The sequence below is a fragment of the Periophthalmus magnuspinnatus genome, chromosome 5 (genome assembly GCF_009829125.3).
Source record: "Periophthalmus magnuspinnatus isolate fPerMag1 chromosome 5, fPerMag1.2.pri, whole genome shotgun sequence".
Lineage (NCBI taxonomy): Eukaryota > Metazoa > Chordata > Actinopteri > Gobiiformes > Gobiidae > Periophthalmus > Periophthalmus magnuspinnatus.
Genome location: NC_047130.1, coordinates 15,666,299 through 15,682,295, shown reverse-complemented (window position 1 = coordinate 15,682,295; position 15,997 = coordinate 15,666,299). Strand labels below are relative to the sequence as shown.

At 43.2% G+C, this 15,997-nt stretch overlaps 1 protein-coding gene across 1 annotated transcript; it reads right to left on the bottom strand.

Annotated features, from left to right (window-relative positions):
- Positions 1-1,749: 1,749 nt before the first annotated feature.
- On the bottom strand, positions 1,750-15,525 carry si:dkey-33m11.8 (trypsin). Its single transcript, XM_033967228.2, has 6 exons — positions 15,448-15,525; positions 8,847-8,921; positions 7,912-8,065; positions 6,668-6,809; positions 4,594-4,851; positions 1,750-2,463 (listed from the first exon to the last, which is right to left on the bottom strand). The coding sequence occupies exons 2-6, from the start codon at positions 8,908-8,910 to the stop codon at positions 2,305-2,307; spliced, it is 777 nt and encodes a 258-aa protein (XP_033823119.1). The 5' UTR covers positions 8,911-8,921; positions 15,448-15,525; the 3' UTR covers positions 1,750-2,304.
- Between the last annotated feature and the right edge of the window lie 472 nt (positions 15,526-15,997).

The window sequence follows — 15,997 nt, the reverse complement described above, 5'->3', positions numbered from 1 at the left end:
TGGGGCTAAAGCAGAGACAGCCAATCAGAGAGGAGGGTGTGGTGATGACGTCATGGAGGAGATTTGGTTGCTGCAGGTTTTGTCTGTGATGAGACATGAGCGACTCTGCTGTTTAGTAACTAAAGTGTAGTAGTAGAAATAGTAATAGTACTAGTGGCACAGCAGCAGTAGTAGTAGTAGTAGCAGTAATAGTAGTAATAATACATGATAATACATTCTGTCACCTGCTTGTCTGGATGGAGATGGATAAGTTTAATGCCATACTATGGAACATTCCGGCCAAATCAATCACGTCTCCATGGAAACAAGCAACTGGCAAATCCTCCAGTTTCTTGTTTAGCCTGAAATGTTCCACAGTTCCACAGTTCCACAGTTCCACAAATTTTTTACTGCACCCTCTCCACAGATCTGAGCTGTAATTTGGCCTGGTGTTATGATGAGACTAAAATGTCAAACTCTATTTCAATACTAAGGAATAGACCCGATACTGATAAGGAGGAAGTGCTTTCTGCTGTGACACTGTGTCCTCCTGCACATTCCAGGCAAAGCAATAACATCTCCAAGGAGGTAGGCGGACGCAGACCCCACACTAGAAAAGTCCCATAGTACAACTTTAAATAATGTTTTTGTTCTTTTGAAAGCAGATGGTCGACATTCTGTCTGTCCTGTACTTCCACCTGCTCCACTCTCCTACTCAAAACAAGAGTGTGTTGCCCAAAGGCACAACAAAAGTGTGTGCTCAGAACACATTCAACCATCAACTATACCTGTGCGTAACCTTAATTACTCTAAGTATCTAAGTAATTACCCTGTTCAAACTCTGACCTCAGACAACGTTTGAAAAGGAGTTGAACCTGTTTCAGACAAATTTTCACGACTTTATTCAAAAGTGAGAAGTTCATATACATTTCATTAGTATTTACTATGGCCTTTAAACCTTGTGACTTGGGTCAAATGTTTTGGATCCTTCCACAAGGTTCTCATAATAGAAGAATTTTGACCTTGTCATTTTATACAGTGTCTGTAAACTTCTGGTTTCAACTGTTTATAATCAATGTTTTTTCCCAGTGTATTTTGCCCCTTTCGTATTGAGACCCACTTTTTAGATTAAGATTACACTGTTGTCCTCACAGGGAAATTTGTCCTCTGCATTTGACCCATTCTTCAACACCCAGGATTCATGTGCTCTTGTCACTCGGCTTGGTCAGGACCTAAGCGGGAGGATTTGACCTGTTGTGCATGTTTTGGTTTGATGGAAGGAAACCCACTCAGACATATGGAGAACATGCAAACTCCAAAACCAGTTTTTGATTGGCATTTTAAGATAGCAGTTAGCACATAGCACAGGGATCAAAATTCAACAGAATGCTTGTTAAAAAACTTATAGGACTCAGTGCTGTGACCGCTGCAATTTCTGGTACTATGTGACATCACACATGACTAGCCTGATTAGAGTCAAGTTTGTCTAATACAAAGACCAGGCTGCAGGGGGCGGAGTTTGAATCATGAATACCTGTTAGACCAATCACACTGTTTCTTATAGTACCAGACCCCGCCCCTCCTCCTCCCCCTCACTCTCCCCTTTACTCCTCCAGGCCCCACCCCTCCTCCTCCCCTTCACTCTTCCCTTTAGTCTACCCCAGCTCCACCTCAGCAGCAGATCCACCAGCCTCCTCAGCCTCTCCATCTCCTCTTCACCTCTGCCTCCCTTCATTAAGGATGACACAAACAAAAAAAGAGATGGAAAATGGTTTGAATAAATATTGTTTATTGGGGGGGGGGGGGCAAACAAAATAAAAGGTCAGATTGAGTTGGGTCCCATAATATATATATATATTTTTTACATAAACAAAGCTCTCACCGAGTAGCATAGACAATTTGAATAAAAATATAATAAAATAGAAGATTTATAATGATGGCTGAGGTCTTCTGGATAGTCCCGAGTTGGTCTGGGTTTGGTTCGGTCAGGTTTGGTGCAGTCCTGGTTGAGTCCTGGCTGAGTCCTAGTTTGGTCCAGGTTTAGTTCAGGTTAGTCCAGGTTGAGTCCAGGTTTAGTCTTGGTTCAGTCTTGGTTTAGTCCAGGTTTAGTCCTCATGCAGTCTGGATGTAGTCTGGGTTCAGTCCTGCTTAAGTCCTGGTTTAGACCTGGTTTAGACCTGGTTTAGTCCTGGTTTAGTCCTGGTTCAGTCCTGGTTTAGTTCTGGTTTAGTCCTGGTTTAGTCCTGGTTTAGTCCTGGTTCAGTCCTGGTTTAGTTCTGGTTTAGTCCTGGTTTAGTCCTATTTTAGTTCTGGTTTAGTTCTGTTTCAGCCTCGTTCATGGGTGTTGATCATCCATCGGATCCAGTCCACAAAGTTCTCAACTCGGGTGTAGACTCCGGGGTAGTAGGAATAGGCACAACCGATGCCCCAAGACACGATGCCCTGCAGTTTACCGTTACACATGAGAGGTCCGCCCGAGTCGCCCTGGCAACGCAACAACACAACAACATCAACAAACATGTCAACAAACACATCAACATCCTAGTACAACGTCAGTGCAATCTCTCAGTCATCCAGGTCTGATCCATAGCAAAAGAGGAAGTTTAAATCTGTCAACTGGACAAATTGTTGTAGGAGTGAAGACGTTTGGCTGCTCATCCAAGCTGGTTCTTCAGTTCTGGTCAGATTACTTGTGGACTCTGCCTTATATCTCTTTGAAAGGAGGAGTTAACTACACTAAAACTGGAAACACTTATTGTTTACACTTTCTGTATGTAGGCTAGGTTTATTGAGCTACACTTAGTGTGCACTGTGCATCCTGGCTAGCTCTATTGTGTTCTTTGTTTGCTTTGGAGCATATGTGGTGAATAAATAGGAAGTTCTGAATGCATGAGAAGTGAGGAGTAACTTTGGACCACTGCAAACTGTTTAAAATGAACTAGTTCTGGAAATAGGTTGTTGCTAATCTGCTTTAGATAACCTCATGATTGACTTAAACCACATCATGACTGAGGAGAGATGAACAGGTTTAAAGTGCTTTAAGGACCTGAAGAATCTCATGAAATTCCCATTATGCCCCTCCTCCCCCTGCTCATGTCCCCAGCTCACCCTGACCCAAAAATGGGTCAAAATTGGCCCAGTTTTGCATCATTTTATTAAAGATTTTGCATAGTTTTTTCTAATTTTTACTTCATTTTACTTCCTGGTGGGACACAGCAGCAGATGTGGCATAGGCAATACATGTTCCATAACTTCCTAGGCCAAAGGAGCCAAAATGTGTCAGAATTACACATAGCCTGTATATATAAATGGACATAGAAAATCTGCTAGCTGCCACGTTCCAAACAGGAAGTGATCATGGGCACATTTCCGGCTCCATCGACTCTGGCTCCAATTCACTTTCTGTGTAAAAACTGTGTCCCCTCTCTCTGTAACTGCTGTTGTCAGACTCGTAATTTTGGCCCTAATTGTTCGTATTATCCCGCTCTACGTGATCCTGGGGTTTTTATTTCACTATTGTGTCTGTAAATCAACATATGAACATTAATAACAGACAAATCAAACACCTTCATTCCCTGAGATTGCTCTCACTAGCGTTAGCAACAAGTTTGATTGACAGTGTTGCTAAGAACCCGCACAGCTGGTATAGAAGGGGCGTTACCTTCAACAGCCTGGCTCTTGGCTATTTGCTTGCTATGATTGCAATCGGAATTCCAAGAGTCGATGGAGCTGTAAGTGCCCCCGTGATCACTTCCTATTTGTAATGCGGCGGCTAGCAGGTGAGCTATGCCCATTTATATCATAACTATTGTGTAATTTAGACCTTCGCATTATGGTTGCTAGGTAACAGTTGTGGGATTACCTCATCATATGTCACATCTGCCACAATCTGACCAGAACAGAAGAAGCAGCTTGGATGAGCAGCAAAACGTCTTCACTCATACAACGATTTGTTCAGTTGACAGATTTAAACTTTGTCGTTTGTCATGGATTGACATGAGGTTCTACACAGACTTCAGCAAAAAAAATCTAAACTCTTAAATACAACTGTGTTAACTATGTTACTAGTGAAATGAGTAATCTAGTTTAGAGCAACACCTGATATCGCTGTGTTTGAGAAGACTTTACAGTAATCTGAATGTTTAATACAGATGGGGGCAGATGAAATGAATAGTTTGTAAATGCAGATTTATCTTGTTATATGGCAACTTTTTTGGTCTAGTCACCAGGGCTGTGGTCGACTAAAGAAACTCTAGATGGTCTGAGGGCATGTGCTGCTGATTGATTGGTTAACTCAAAAGGGGGCATGGCAAAAGCTCTCAAAACTATTCAGTATCTCTGTGTATCTCTGTGACCCAAACTGCACTCAAAAGACTACACCTGCAGGGGGAGCTCATGCAAGAAGTACTATTTATGCAGAAAAAGTACTAAGAAACAATGTATTTATATAAAGACAGGTTAAACTTGTGAATTATGAGTTTAATCAGGTTCAACACTTTTGAATTTTGGATATTTCATGTTAAAGTACAATGTTATCAATAGGAAAATCTGTCTCTTGCCCCCATCTAGGACTGTGACATCATTACAGTCTAGAATACCCAGTGGCGCCCTCACCTGGCAGGAGTCCTTCCCGCCCCTCCACGATCCGGCACAGATCATGTTGTCCGTCACTCTGAAGTAGTAGAAGTACGAGCATTTTGGGAAGAAGTCCACCTGTACAGAGCGCAGTACTGGCGACAGATTGTAGGACCAGAGCGTGGTCACGCCCCACCCGGACACTGTGCACTGGGTGTACCACGTGAGAGGGGGCTGCCCCACCTCCGGAAGGGGGGCCAGACCCACCGCGGACGACAGGACTGCGGGACGGTCCAACTGAGGAGAGAGAGGGGGAGGGAGAGGGGGGAGAGAAGGGGAGGGAGGGAGAGAGAGGAAGAGGGGAAGGAAGAGGAGGGGGAGGGAGAGAGGGAGGGAGAGGGGTTGGAAGAGGAGGGAGCGGGAGAGAAGTGACGGAGTAGAGTGGGGGATGGATGGAGGAAGGGAGGGAGGAAAGAGAGTGGGGGAGGGAAGAAGGGAGAGAGGGGGAGGGAAAAGAGGGAGCGGGAGAGGTGGGCATAGAGGGCGAGGAAGGTAGAGGAGACACAGGGAGAGGGAGAGGAAGGGGGGAGGAGAGGGAGGGAGGAGAGAGGGGGAAATCAACATCATTAAACAAGGAAATAGAATAGTTAAAATAGATCATCTACAGATATAAACAGATCCACTTTTCACCAGAGTCAGGCTTAGAGAGAAACTTATGGAACTCCAGACAAAAAGAGCGACAACAGCAGCTCTAGATCCATTATGAGACAGATTAGACCACATGTGTCAAACTCAAGGCCCGCGGGCCAAATGTGGTCCTCCACATCATTTTATGTGGCTCTCGACATGGTAAATTAAAAGATATGATGGTCTTAAAATGTCATTTTATCAGGAGCTACACAGTTACATAGCAATATTTGTACATCTAGGCAAATGCATATGTAATATTTGTAACTTGAATAAGTAATAAATACTTAATTAACAAGTTAAAAAAGGAGGAGGAGGTTAGACTTATTTTACATCTGGCCCTTTGAAGGCAGCCATTTTGCTGATGTGGCCCTCGGTGAAAATGTGTTTGACACCCCTGGATTAGACTGTGCCAAAAGTCTGAATAATTTGCAAAACATTTCAATATATTATCATGTCAAAATAGATTCAAATCAGTGTCGTTCTTTCTCTTGCGACCCCCAGCTCAAACCTAACCCTAAACTGGGACGATGGGGCCTTGAGGTACCTCGGCTCTACACTTACTGTTTGTATTTGAAATGAGGGATGCCACTTTTTTGCAAAACGAGTACGAGTACTTCATTTTTAGTACTCGCTGATACCGAGTATCGATATCAGACATGATTTTTACATGTGCTCGATTACAGTGATAAATCTAATTCATTTCATAGGATTTTTATAATATAGCCACTTTTTCATCTTAAAATACTTATTTGAGGCTGTTTTAAATTTCTACTGGCATCACTGCAGTTTGGGATGATTCCAATATCATTTATGTAAATAAACACCTGGCTTTAATATTTACACTCTGTCTTTGCAGACCGAGTTAACCGCCAGCGAGCTAACTGCTTACGCGCTAACTGCTCAGGAGCCACAGCATACCAGTGAGTGTTGTCTTTTCCCAGGGCCACACTGTGACCAGTCTGGACTGTGCTGTATATGTTCATGTTGTACCTCTTTTTAAAGCTCGACACATTTGTTTGTCTATTACAATAAGTTACAATGCACGGACAATCAATACTCGCCAGCGCCACTTAGCAACGTTAGCAACGTTAGCATGCTACTATCGTAAACACTGCACTGATATCGGCTGTGAACTATAGAAACATTTTGAGTCCTAAATATTTGCACAGTTCATGTGACAGTCATGTGACGCAGGACAATTACAATGGCATCGGTTCTTGATATCGGCAGTGAATTGACGAGTACTGGCACGTGGTATCGGACCGATACTGGTATCGATATCGGTGCATCCCTATTTGAGACACAGGTAGATGCCTTTTGAACAGCTCATCCTCATGATGGCACTGTGGCTTTGGAGCAGCAGATCACAGCTCTGTGTACATATGAGTGGTCACTGAGCCAAAGGGAAAGAGCCTGTAAATACCTTGATCATCATGATATCGCTGTCGAATGTCTTTGAATAGTAGTTGAAGTGACGGATGAGGGTGGCCACTTGAAACACCTGCTCTGTGGGCTCCTGCTCGTACAGTTTATGTTTGCCCAGAGCCACCTGGATCATCTGGGCCCTGCAGTAAACACAGTACACACAGTGCATGAATACTACAGGTTAGAGTATTTTACTATGGTGATTCATCGTCCAGTGACTCTCATCTGGTCTTCTGATCATTTATTTAAATTCTTTAATTCTTTTTTCAGACCAAGTCATATTATGGACTGAGATGCAGCAAACATCATTGGGACAGAGGACTACAAACATTGAAATACAGAAAGGTCCCCACAGGACTTTAAACGGGGAAGAGGGGACCTTTTTACTCTCACATCACTGGGTTACTGTCCTGAAGAAGTCGGACTGCAGATGGAGCTGTTGTCCTGCCTCCACCAGGAAGAAGACAGTGCCAAAATCAGCTGACCGCACACATCACAGTAACATTACGTGAACACTCTTAGGCGCTAGTGAGCTGTCCAAACTGTCAGGTATGAAAACACACTACACCTTGGTCTGGAAAAAGAATCTGTTCAAATATGGTGAATCAGCTGTGACCTTTGAACTCTATAATGTAATGTTGTCATTCACCAGATGGCTGTCATTCATTTTGTCTGCCCCTGTCTGTGTCACACACTGACTTACAGAATAGTATAGGCCCATAACACCCAGCACTAGTCTCAACTATTTAAAATATACTTTATACATTAAGGGCACTGTGTGTGATTTTTACTGTTATGTTATAATTTAGTTTTGGTTAAATTGATATCTGATTATCCAATCAGAAAGCAGAATGAGCCTCACATGACTCTCCCATTTGTGTTGTCAGTTTCAAAGCTTTTAAACCTAAAATGCCTCTCGGATCTGAATTCTCATTGCCTAAACCCCAGCACCTGTAGCCAATCAGGACACAGTGCTAGTGCAGACTCTGCAGCTCAGGGAGTGAATCTGGAGGTTCTGAGCATGAGGCCTGTCCATAAACTGAGAATGAGACACACCTGTATGTGTCTCTATCTACAGGTTAAGGCTCTGGACACAGGTCTATACTGAGAATGAGATACACTTGGAAGTGTCTCTGGACACACAGGCTCAGATGTGAGTGTAGAACCTTTTTAAAACATTAAGAGGCAGGATAGCTCCTATAACGTCCCACAGCATGAGTGACTTTAGCGTGTGTTACTCACGGCCTCCAGCAGTGGGCAGCAGAGATCACCCACTGTTCGTGGATGAGTGTTCCTCCGCAGAAGTGCTGCCCGAAGAAACGCAGAGACGCCTGGTAACTGATGCTGTATGGCTCCACCTCTGTGCCACCAATGATCCGGTCCGCCGAGCAAGGCCCTTCACACGAGGGAATTCAACTACAGGTTAGGAGACTGGAGGAGAGAGAGGAGGAGGAGAAGAAGAGAGGAGAGGTAGAGAGAGGATGAGAGAGAGGAGAGAGAGAGAGGAGGAGAGTGAGGAGAAGGGAGGAGGAGAGGAGAGGAGAGGAGAGGAGAGAGGAGGATGACAGATAGGAGGAGGGAGAGGACAGAGAGAGGAGGAGAAAAGAAGGAAGAGAGAAGAGAGAGTAGGAGGAGAGACAGAAGAGAACAACAGAGAAAAGAGGAGAGCAGAGGAGAGGAGGAGAAGAGAAGAGAGGAGAAGAGGAGGAGTATTGTAGCTCCTCAGACCTGCACTTTGACACTACTGTGATTAAAAACACTTTACTGTAACTGAGGAAACATTTGGATAATTGTACTTTGTGGTGGTGGGAGGGGCCTGTGTCCGACTGTCCCAGCGCAACTGTGGCTACAATAGTATCACTCTACCACCAAGTTAACAGCTCCTTTTACCTTTAGTTCAGTAGAGATTTGCAACTCCAGGGCTGAAATGATCCAAATGATTCTAGCGAAGGTGTGTGGAGTTTAAAAACACAGTGGAGCATATGACATCACAAGGTGGAACAGTGTTTTCAGTTTGAGAGAAGAACTCAGCCTAAATATGCAGGATTTGTGTGTTAAACATGAGTGAATGAAACAAAACACAACTCCAGGTTTGTTTGTGATGAGGAAAGAACATTAGAACAAAGAGAATAAAGTCATATGGGCCCTTTAAGTCAGAGTGTGGGAAAAGTACTGACCATGTTTACTGACGGTGAGGAGAAGGAGGACTAGCGAGAGGAGGCACACGTTTGGAGGCTTCATCGTCTTTGTTACTAAGAAACAACAAAACACAAAACTAAAATTACGATGGAGCTGCATCTCGCTAAATGGTGTGAGTCAGAACCAGAATGTGTGCCATGTGCCGACCTTGACCCAGAGGAGAGCCAAAAACACAGAGAGAGAGAGTACTTCAAAACAACAGTACTCAAGTAGTATGAGTGTCACTCAAATACAATATTATATCATCAAACTTTGTGGCATGAGAGAAAGCTACACTGGAACCTTTCCTGCGGTGGATCGGCCACCTTCTGGTCACCCTGGAGATGTGATTTTTTTTTGCCTAGATCATAGGCAGATGTATAAACAAATGGACTAAGTGAGTATGACGTCACCACAGTGTTCGGCTCCAAATGAAGCTCATTGAAGCAGTTATAGGGGCCAATTTGGAGCAGAGTTTCATATTTGGAATTCTGACCATGAGTATCATAGCAACCAAAGAGCCAATCCAGAGAGAGCCTGTTGAAGGTAATGCCCCTTCCCACTTGCACTGTGGGCTTAGCGGACACTTAGCAAGTCAATCAAACCTGTTGCTAACACTAGGGGGAAAGAAGGCACCTGATTTGTCATTAATGTTATTAATGTTCATATCTTGATTTACAGACACGATAGTGAAATAAAAACCCCAGTATCATGTAGAGTGGGTTAATACGAACATTTAAGACCAGTATGACAAGTCTGACAGCAGCAGTTACAGAGAGAGGGGACACAGTTTTTACACAGAAAGTGAATTGGAGATGGAAGTGCTCCTATGATCACTTCCTGTTGGGAATGCGGCGGCTAGCAGGTTAGCTATGTCCATTTATGTAAACAGACTATGGCCTAGATTCTTTGCCAAAGAGTGGAACACCACAAGTAAAACATACAGGTAAAACAAACAGTAACTATCATAAATGTTCCACTGCATGGGATTAAATGTATCTATCGAGACAAGCAGGTAACTTTACAGGTCAGATCTGTGGAACAGTGATCCTCCTCTGTCATGAGGCACGTATCTCTGCTCTTGTTTTGCCTCCCTGTGTGCTCTTCCCCCCTCCCTCACCTGCCTGAACCTGGAGCTGGGCGGAGCTCCCGGCTCCTCATGCGCACACCTGCTTCCCATCTGGGTAATCACCACCACCTGCTGTGGAGAAGAGGAGCTGGGAGAAGACACTCGGTGCCAGATCGTCCGCGGGTTAACGTGACTATTCTTGCTCTGTTTTTGCATTCTTGTTACTTACCTTTTTGATGCTAGTTGGAGTTTGCTGCGTCCCAGGTTCCGGTTCTCCTGACCTCCCCAGCTCCTGGTTTCTGGTTCTGTTCCTGACTCCGCACTCCTGCTCCAGTACAGTCAAACTCCTACCTTCACCTCCCTGTTTCGTCCTGGGTCCCGGCTGCTTCACGTTTCCTGTCCTGGCTCCCGCTCCTCGGTCCGTCCCAGCTCGGCTTCCTCTGGCTCTGTTCCCGGTCCTGTCTTCGTCCCAGTTCTGGTGGTTCCCTGCTCCAGTCTCTGCTCCTTCCGACGCGTCCCTGGGCTCTGGCTAGCAGCCTGCTCCGGATTAATGAACTCTTGTTTGATTATTCACTAACTGTAAATAAACATTGTAAATCTGCCCAGAATTCTGCACCTCTTTGGTCCAACACTGGCGTTACGACATGCTCATAGTAAGAATACATGTTTTCAAGTTGTTTTTGAGCTAAAAAAAAGCAATCTTCACTAAACCGTAACTGAATACATGCAAGATGGAAAACCTTTAATCCCATACTCTCGAAGATTCCAGGGAAAGCAAAGACATCGCCATGGAGACAAGCAGGTCGTGGAGGACCCATTAGAGAAGTTACGGAGTACACCTTTAACTGTAGAAAGTCACACTATGCACTAGGAGAGTGCACAGTGTGTGGATTTGGTGCATTAAAAGTGAGTTATAGCCAGTGGGGGAACTTCTGTCACTTAAGCAAAAGTATTTCACTCAGATTTTGGGTCTTATAAATCTTCAAATGTCATGATTTTGATTCAAATCTGTACACTTTTATTTGTTCAAATTATGAACATATTAAAAATAAACTCTCTACCAAAATGTAAAAAAAAAAACATGAGAGACAGAGAAACTGAGCTGCTCAGGTGAAAACCTCTAACTTCTACCTCCAGGGTTAGGTTGGGTGGAACCCTCCCAGGGTGATGGACATGTCCACCTCAGAGACTTAAGGGTGATGGACATGTCCACCTCAGAGACTTAAGGGTGATGGACGTGTCCACCTCAGAGACCTAAGAGTGATGGACGTGTCCACCTCAGAGACTTCATGGTGAGGGGCAAGTCCACCTCAGAGACTTCAGGGTGATGGACATGTCCACCTCAGAGACTTCAGCGTGATGGGTGTGCACCTCAGAGACTTCAAGGTGATGGGTGAGTCCACCTCAGAGACCTCAGGGTGATGGGTGTGCACCTCTGAGGCATCATTCTCTGCTTCCTCCTCGAAGACGTGATGGTGGGATTGAGGAGATCCTCAAAGTCCTTCCACCGCCCAATGTCATCCCCAGTGGAGACTTTACACCGTAAACAGTGTTGGTGAAGCACGGCTGCCCCCCTGAGGCATCAGACGGTATTTTGCTTCAGTTACCTCAAAAACAAGTCTTCTTACTCTTACTGTGTAGGTTTGTCTCTGCACAGACCTGACCTGTAAGTTGGTCTGGTGGTGCCTTTTGCTTTTCTCTGTAGAGTTTGATGCCATATGGAACATTCCAGGCAAAGCAGTAACATCTCCATGGAAACAAAAGTTACACAGAGCATCTTTAAAGTTTGAAGTGTCTCCAGAGCTTCAACCTTCACCTCTCCATATCACCATTTTACTGAGGCTGTGGTCCAGAAGAGCTCTTCTGTGTTCTTAAAGTCAGTTCACAAGACTCACTTTGATGATTCAACTGAAATACCCAGTTCAAACCTAGCGCTGCGTTCTCGCTCTGAGCCTGATTTAAACTGCCTCTCTCCTCAGTGGAACCAGTGTAGCGCCCTCTGCTGGTGAGTTTTATGTATAAATAAGGACAGCATGGTCTTCAGTTGTCTCCTTTCAGACACGTCATTTGAACTTTAGGAAACAAAAAGTAAACTATCGTTTTGGTTTGAATGTTTTTTCTGTGCAGCCCTTTGGAGACATGACAGTTTATAGAATGTATTGTATGTAAAGTGGCTTGGATTGGACAAAAGTGTAGTTTAGATCAGTGGTTCCCAAACTGTGGTACAGGGACCAAGGGGAGCATGAGGAGGATTTAGGGGAAAAAGAACATTTAATCCCAGAATTTTTGTTACTTGGATCTCCCATGCTCGTCTGAATGTTTGAATTACATGGTTTAATATAGTAAAAAATCAGACTAATTAAATTATATGAGGTACGCAGCATACACAGAAGTGCATGTCTCCATCGACTCTGGCTCTAATTCACTTTCTGTGTAAAAACTGTGTCCCCTCTCTCTGTAACTGCTGTTGTCAGACTCGTCATTTTGGTCTTAAATGTTAGTATTAACCTGCTCTACATGATCCTGGGTTTTTTATTTCACTATTGTGTCTGTAAATCAAGATATGAACATAAATAACAGACAAATTAAGCGCCTTCTTTCCCCAAGGTTGCTCCTGCTAGCATTAGCAACAGGTTTGATTGACAGCGTTGCTAAGTGCCTGCTCCTTGCTAAACCAGTAGTGTGGGCGGGAAGGGGCGTTACCTTCACTAACATCGCTCTTGGATTGGCTTGCTATGATATTCCTAATATGGAACTCTGCTCTAAATCGCCCGCTATAACTGCAGCCTCGATGAGCTTCATTTGGAGCTGAACGCTGTGACGTCACACTCACTCAGTCCATGTCTTTATAAAGACTGTGACCCACACAGCAGTTCTTTGGTGGTCACAGTTTTGTTTATCATTTGTTTATTTTAACCATCTCTGTGAGGCACTGTGATCTAAGCCAGGAATCAGCAAACGCAACATCATCCCAGTGAGAATCAGACCCAGAAAATAAACTTATTTCTGTTTTTTTTTTAAATGAGAAGCACAAATGTGAGTTTGTCTGCCTTACGAGTGTGTGAGGAGCAGAGCTGAAGGTAACCTGAGAATACTGAAATATTTCTGCGTACTCACTTAGAGTAACTATACTCTGGTACTGTTATTCTCTCGTTTGGTTATATTCAGAGCACTTACTTTGCTAAAATCAAAACAATACACAGCAGTATTTGACCACACATTTAGGCTCGAACTGCACAGAATCAGAGAGAAACATATCAAAGTGTTCTTGTAGTGAGATTTTTATAATTTAAATAGAACTCTGTGTAAAAGTATTTTAAGTATTCAGAATACAGGACTCTGAGTGGCCCATGTGTCAGAATCACAGAGTACATATTCATTTGAGGATTCAAGATTCTGAATTAAGAGTTTTCTTAAGCGTTGCTCGTATTACCTCGTAAAACTAAAATAATTACACTGATGGCTGATCAGTGTCTTTAAAAGTAATCTAATAGCTACTCAGATTAGTCTCTTTCAAAAGTAATCAGATTACTGATTATAATGAGTTACTTAAAAGCAACAGACAGCTCAGGATCCAACCTGGAAAAGCAGGACATGTTCCCAGTTTTCCCGTTTAACCTCGTTTGACATAAACAGAGACAACGCCTCCCACAGACCTGGGGCTTTGTTTTGGGTCAGAGCTGATCTGCATCTGGCCCCTGAAGATGTGACTTCTTCTGTTGTTTTATGACATAGTTCTTCTGATAATGCACACTGAAAAACTCTGATCTAATTATAAAGTACTGCATTACATAACAAAGTAATCTAATTGCAGAAATCCCAGAGTGTAGCCTTTAAAGACACTCTTTACTGTGGACCTCAATGTTTTACCTGTTACTCTACAAAATACAAGTAAAAATCTCTATATTTATCTCTTCTCTTAAAAAATCTTGCAAAGGGTTTTTAGGGCACTCATTGGACATGCTGTGGACCGTTGGCCTGCTGTGTATATCTGTATATCACTTTATATATAATTCTTTATATATTTCTGTATATAGTTGTTACAAGCTGCATTTTTTTCAACACAGTTAAACCCATATACAGTATTTAATAAAATGCATAGCATGCTATCTTAAATATTTCCGGAAACTGTGGTCCACAGGCTTCAGTAACAACACTAAAAAGATGATAGATATAGAGTGTTTACATTCATTTAAGGGCTTAGTTTGAGTTTATGAGAGCGTTCCATAAATGAGGGGCATAGAACCTAAAACCAATGTTCTCTTGCTCTTTGTAGATTTGAGGTACCACTGAGGTGAGTCTCTGCGCAGACCTAGTTGAGTAATGATGAGAATTTAATAGAATCAGGGAGGTGAGAGACTGGACGTTTTGCCAGCATAGCTTTGTAAATGAAAAACAGGCTTTATTCCTGTAAACAATACTTGAATTTGAAGTTTTTGTGAGAGGTTGTGAGTGTGTGTTTTAAAATATGCCTGAGAGGTTTTTATAATGAGGACAGATGATGTCTCCTTTTAAAGTACCGATGGGGTCATAGGAGCTGTGACATGAGATCTGGGGAAGTGCAGAAATTTAGTGTTTGAAGAGTTTAGGACCAAATTTAGACTTGTGACTGTTGAAAAATATGAAATGTATTCAGTGATTTGGAGCTTCCTGAGCCATCGGTGAAAACAAAATTGTGTCATCTACATAAAAATGGACAGTACAGAAGGAAGACGGTGGAAATATTATGAAAAGTAATGGGCCAAAGACTGAACCTTGGAAAACACCCTTTTTTATTATTAACTATTGAGATATGTATCCAACAGCGGTAGCGAGTGGACTAAATGGGTTTATCCTCAAACAGTGAAAGAAGCACACTCTGCTGTCATATCCCTGAGCAAGACACAGCATTCACTTCAGGCACTTTGTGGTGGATTGCTTCGGGAAGGACATCTGACATAAAAAAAAACCATTCCAATTCACTGGTTCATAGGTTATTCCAGATCAGACCCATTTTGAAAGTCCTCATGTCTCTGTTATTCCACCAAACTGAGCGAGAACAGGACACGCTGTTAAATGGACCCTCGGTGGAGCAGGACGTACAATAACAGAGGGGTTTGAGGTTTAATAATAATTTCCTTAGGAAAAACACTTGCCTTTGACAGGTAGGGCATCCAGTGTAAAAAACAAACAAACAAAAAAAAAAACGTTGTGTGGTGATCCAAAACACTCAAAAGATTAAAAGTCTTCAGTGCGATGGTGGAGAATTAAAAAACCCAAGAAAAAACTGAACAAAAATGTAAAACTGGAGCAACAACCTATTTTTTTTTTACATTACAGCCATAATATTGGCTCTAATGTAAAAGAATGTGCTCTTGTGTAAAAACCTTACAAATCAGACTTTTTATTTTTTAAACTCCATATTAAAAATCCCTGTATTGTGTGGACTGCTCCAAACCTTTCTAGTGTCATAAAACTGTATGAAGCTAATTTCTCAGTTATTTTAAATATAAAAATGTTAAAGGTTAAAGTTAAAGTCCCATGCGTCTCACCTGAGTGTGGCCGCTCGGTCGCTGCCTACGCTGACACACTGCTACACACTCGCTGTCACGCACTCGTCTCATTCCGGGGACATCGATCTTTGGGAAAGACTCTAAACCCACTTTTTATAGTGAAAGGGGTCCGTCCGTCTTTTGTCCCACTGCTTTTGTGTTGTCTATATCTAAAGTGAAAGCGGAGGAGATGACCTAGTACAAGCAAAAGACCCTGACAATGCTCCCAGCAGAGAGCTTCTCCTGCTTACGCCTCATATTCAGGGGCTTTGTCTCACTTTTATTGTTCTGTAATGGAAACAAAGTCCGACTGTACAGACACGAAACCAAACGCGACACAGAATACGCAGTAAAGACGTGTTTTTGATAATCTTTCATGTGGCTGAGGCCTAATCTGCAGCGGCGGAGGAGGACGGAGAGAGAGGGATGGAGAGAGAGAGGGACAGAGGAGGAGAGGGATGGAGAAAGAAGAGAGAGAGGAGAGAGGGATGGAGAGGCATGAGAGAGGTGCAAGAGAGGAGAGGGGAACGGGACTGAGCAGGAAAGAGAG

Coding starts and splice junctions, on each gene's coding strand:
- si:dkey-33m11.8 (XM_033967228.2), bottom strand. CDS start 8,910: ATGAAGCCTCCAAACGTGTGCCTCCTCTCGCTAGTCCTCCTTCTCCTC. Junction 6,810..7,911: donor GCTGCCCACTGCTGGAGGCC/GTGAGTAACACA, acceptor TGTTTACTGCAG/GGCCCAGATGATCCAGGTGG. Junction 4,852..6,667: donor GCGATATCATGATGATCAAG/GTATTTACAGGC, acceptor CTCTCTCCTCAG/TTGGACCGTCCCGCAGTCCT.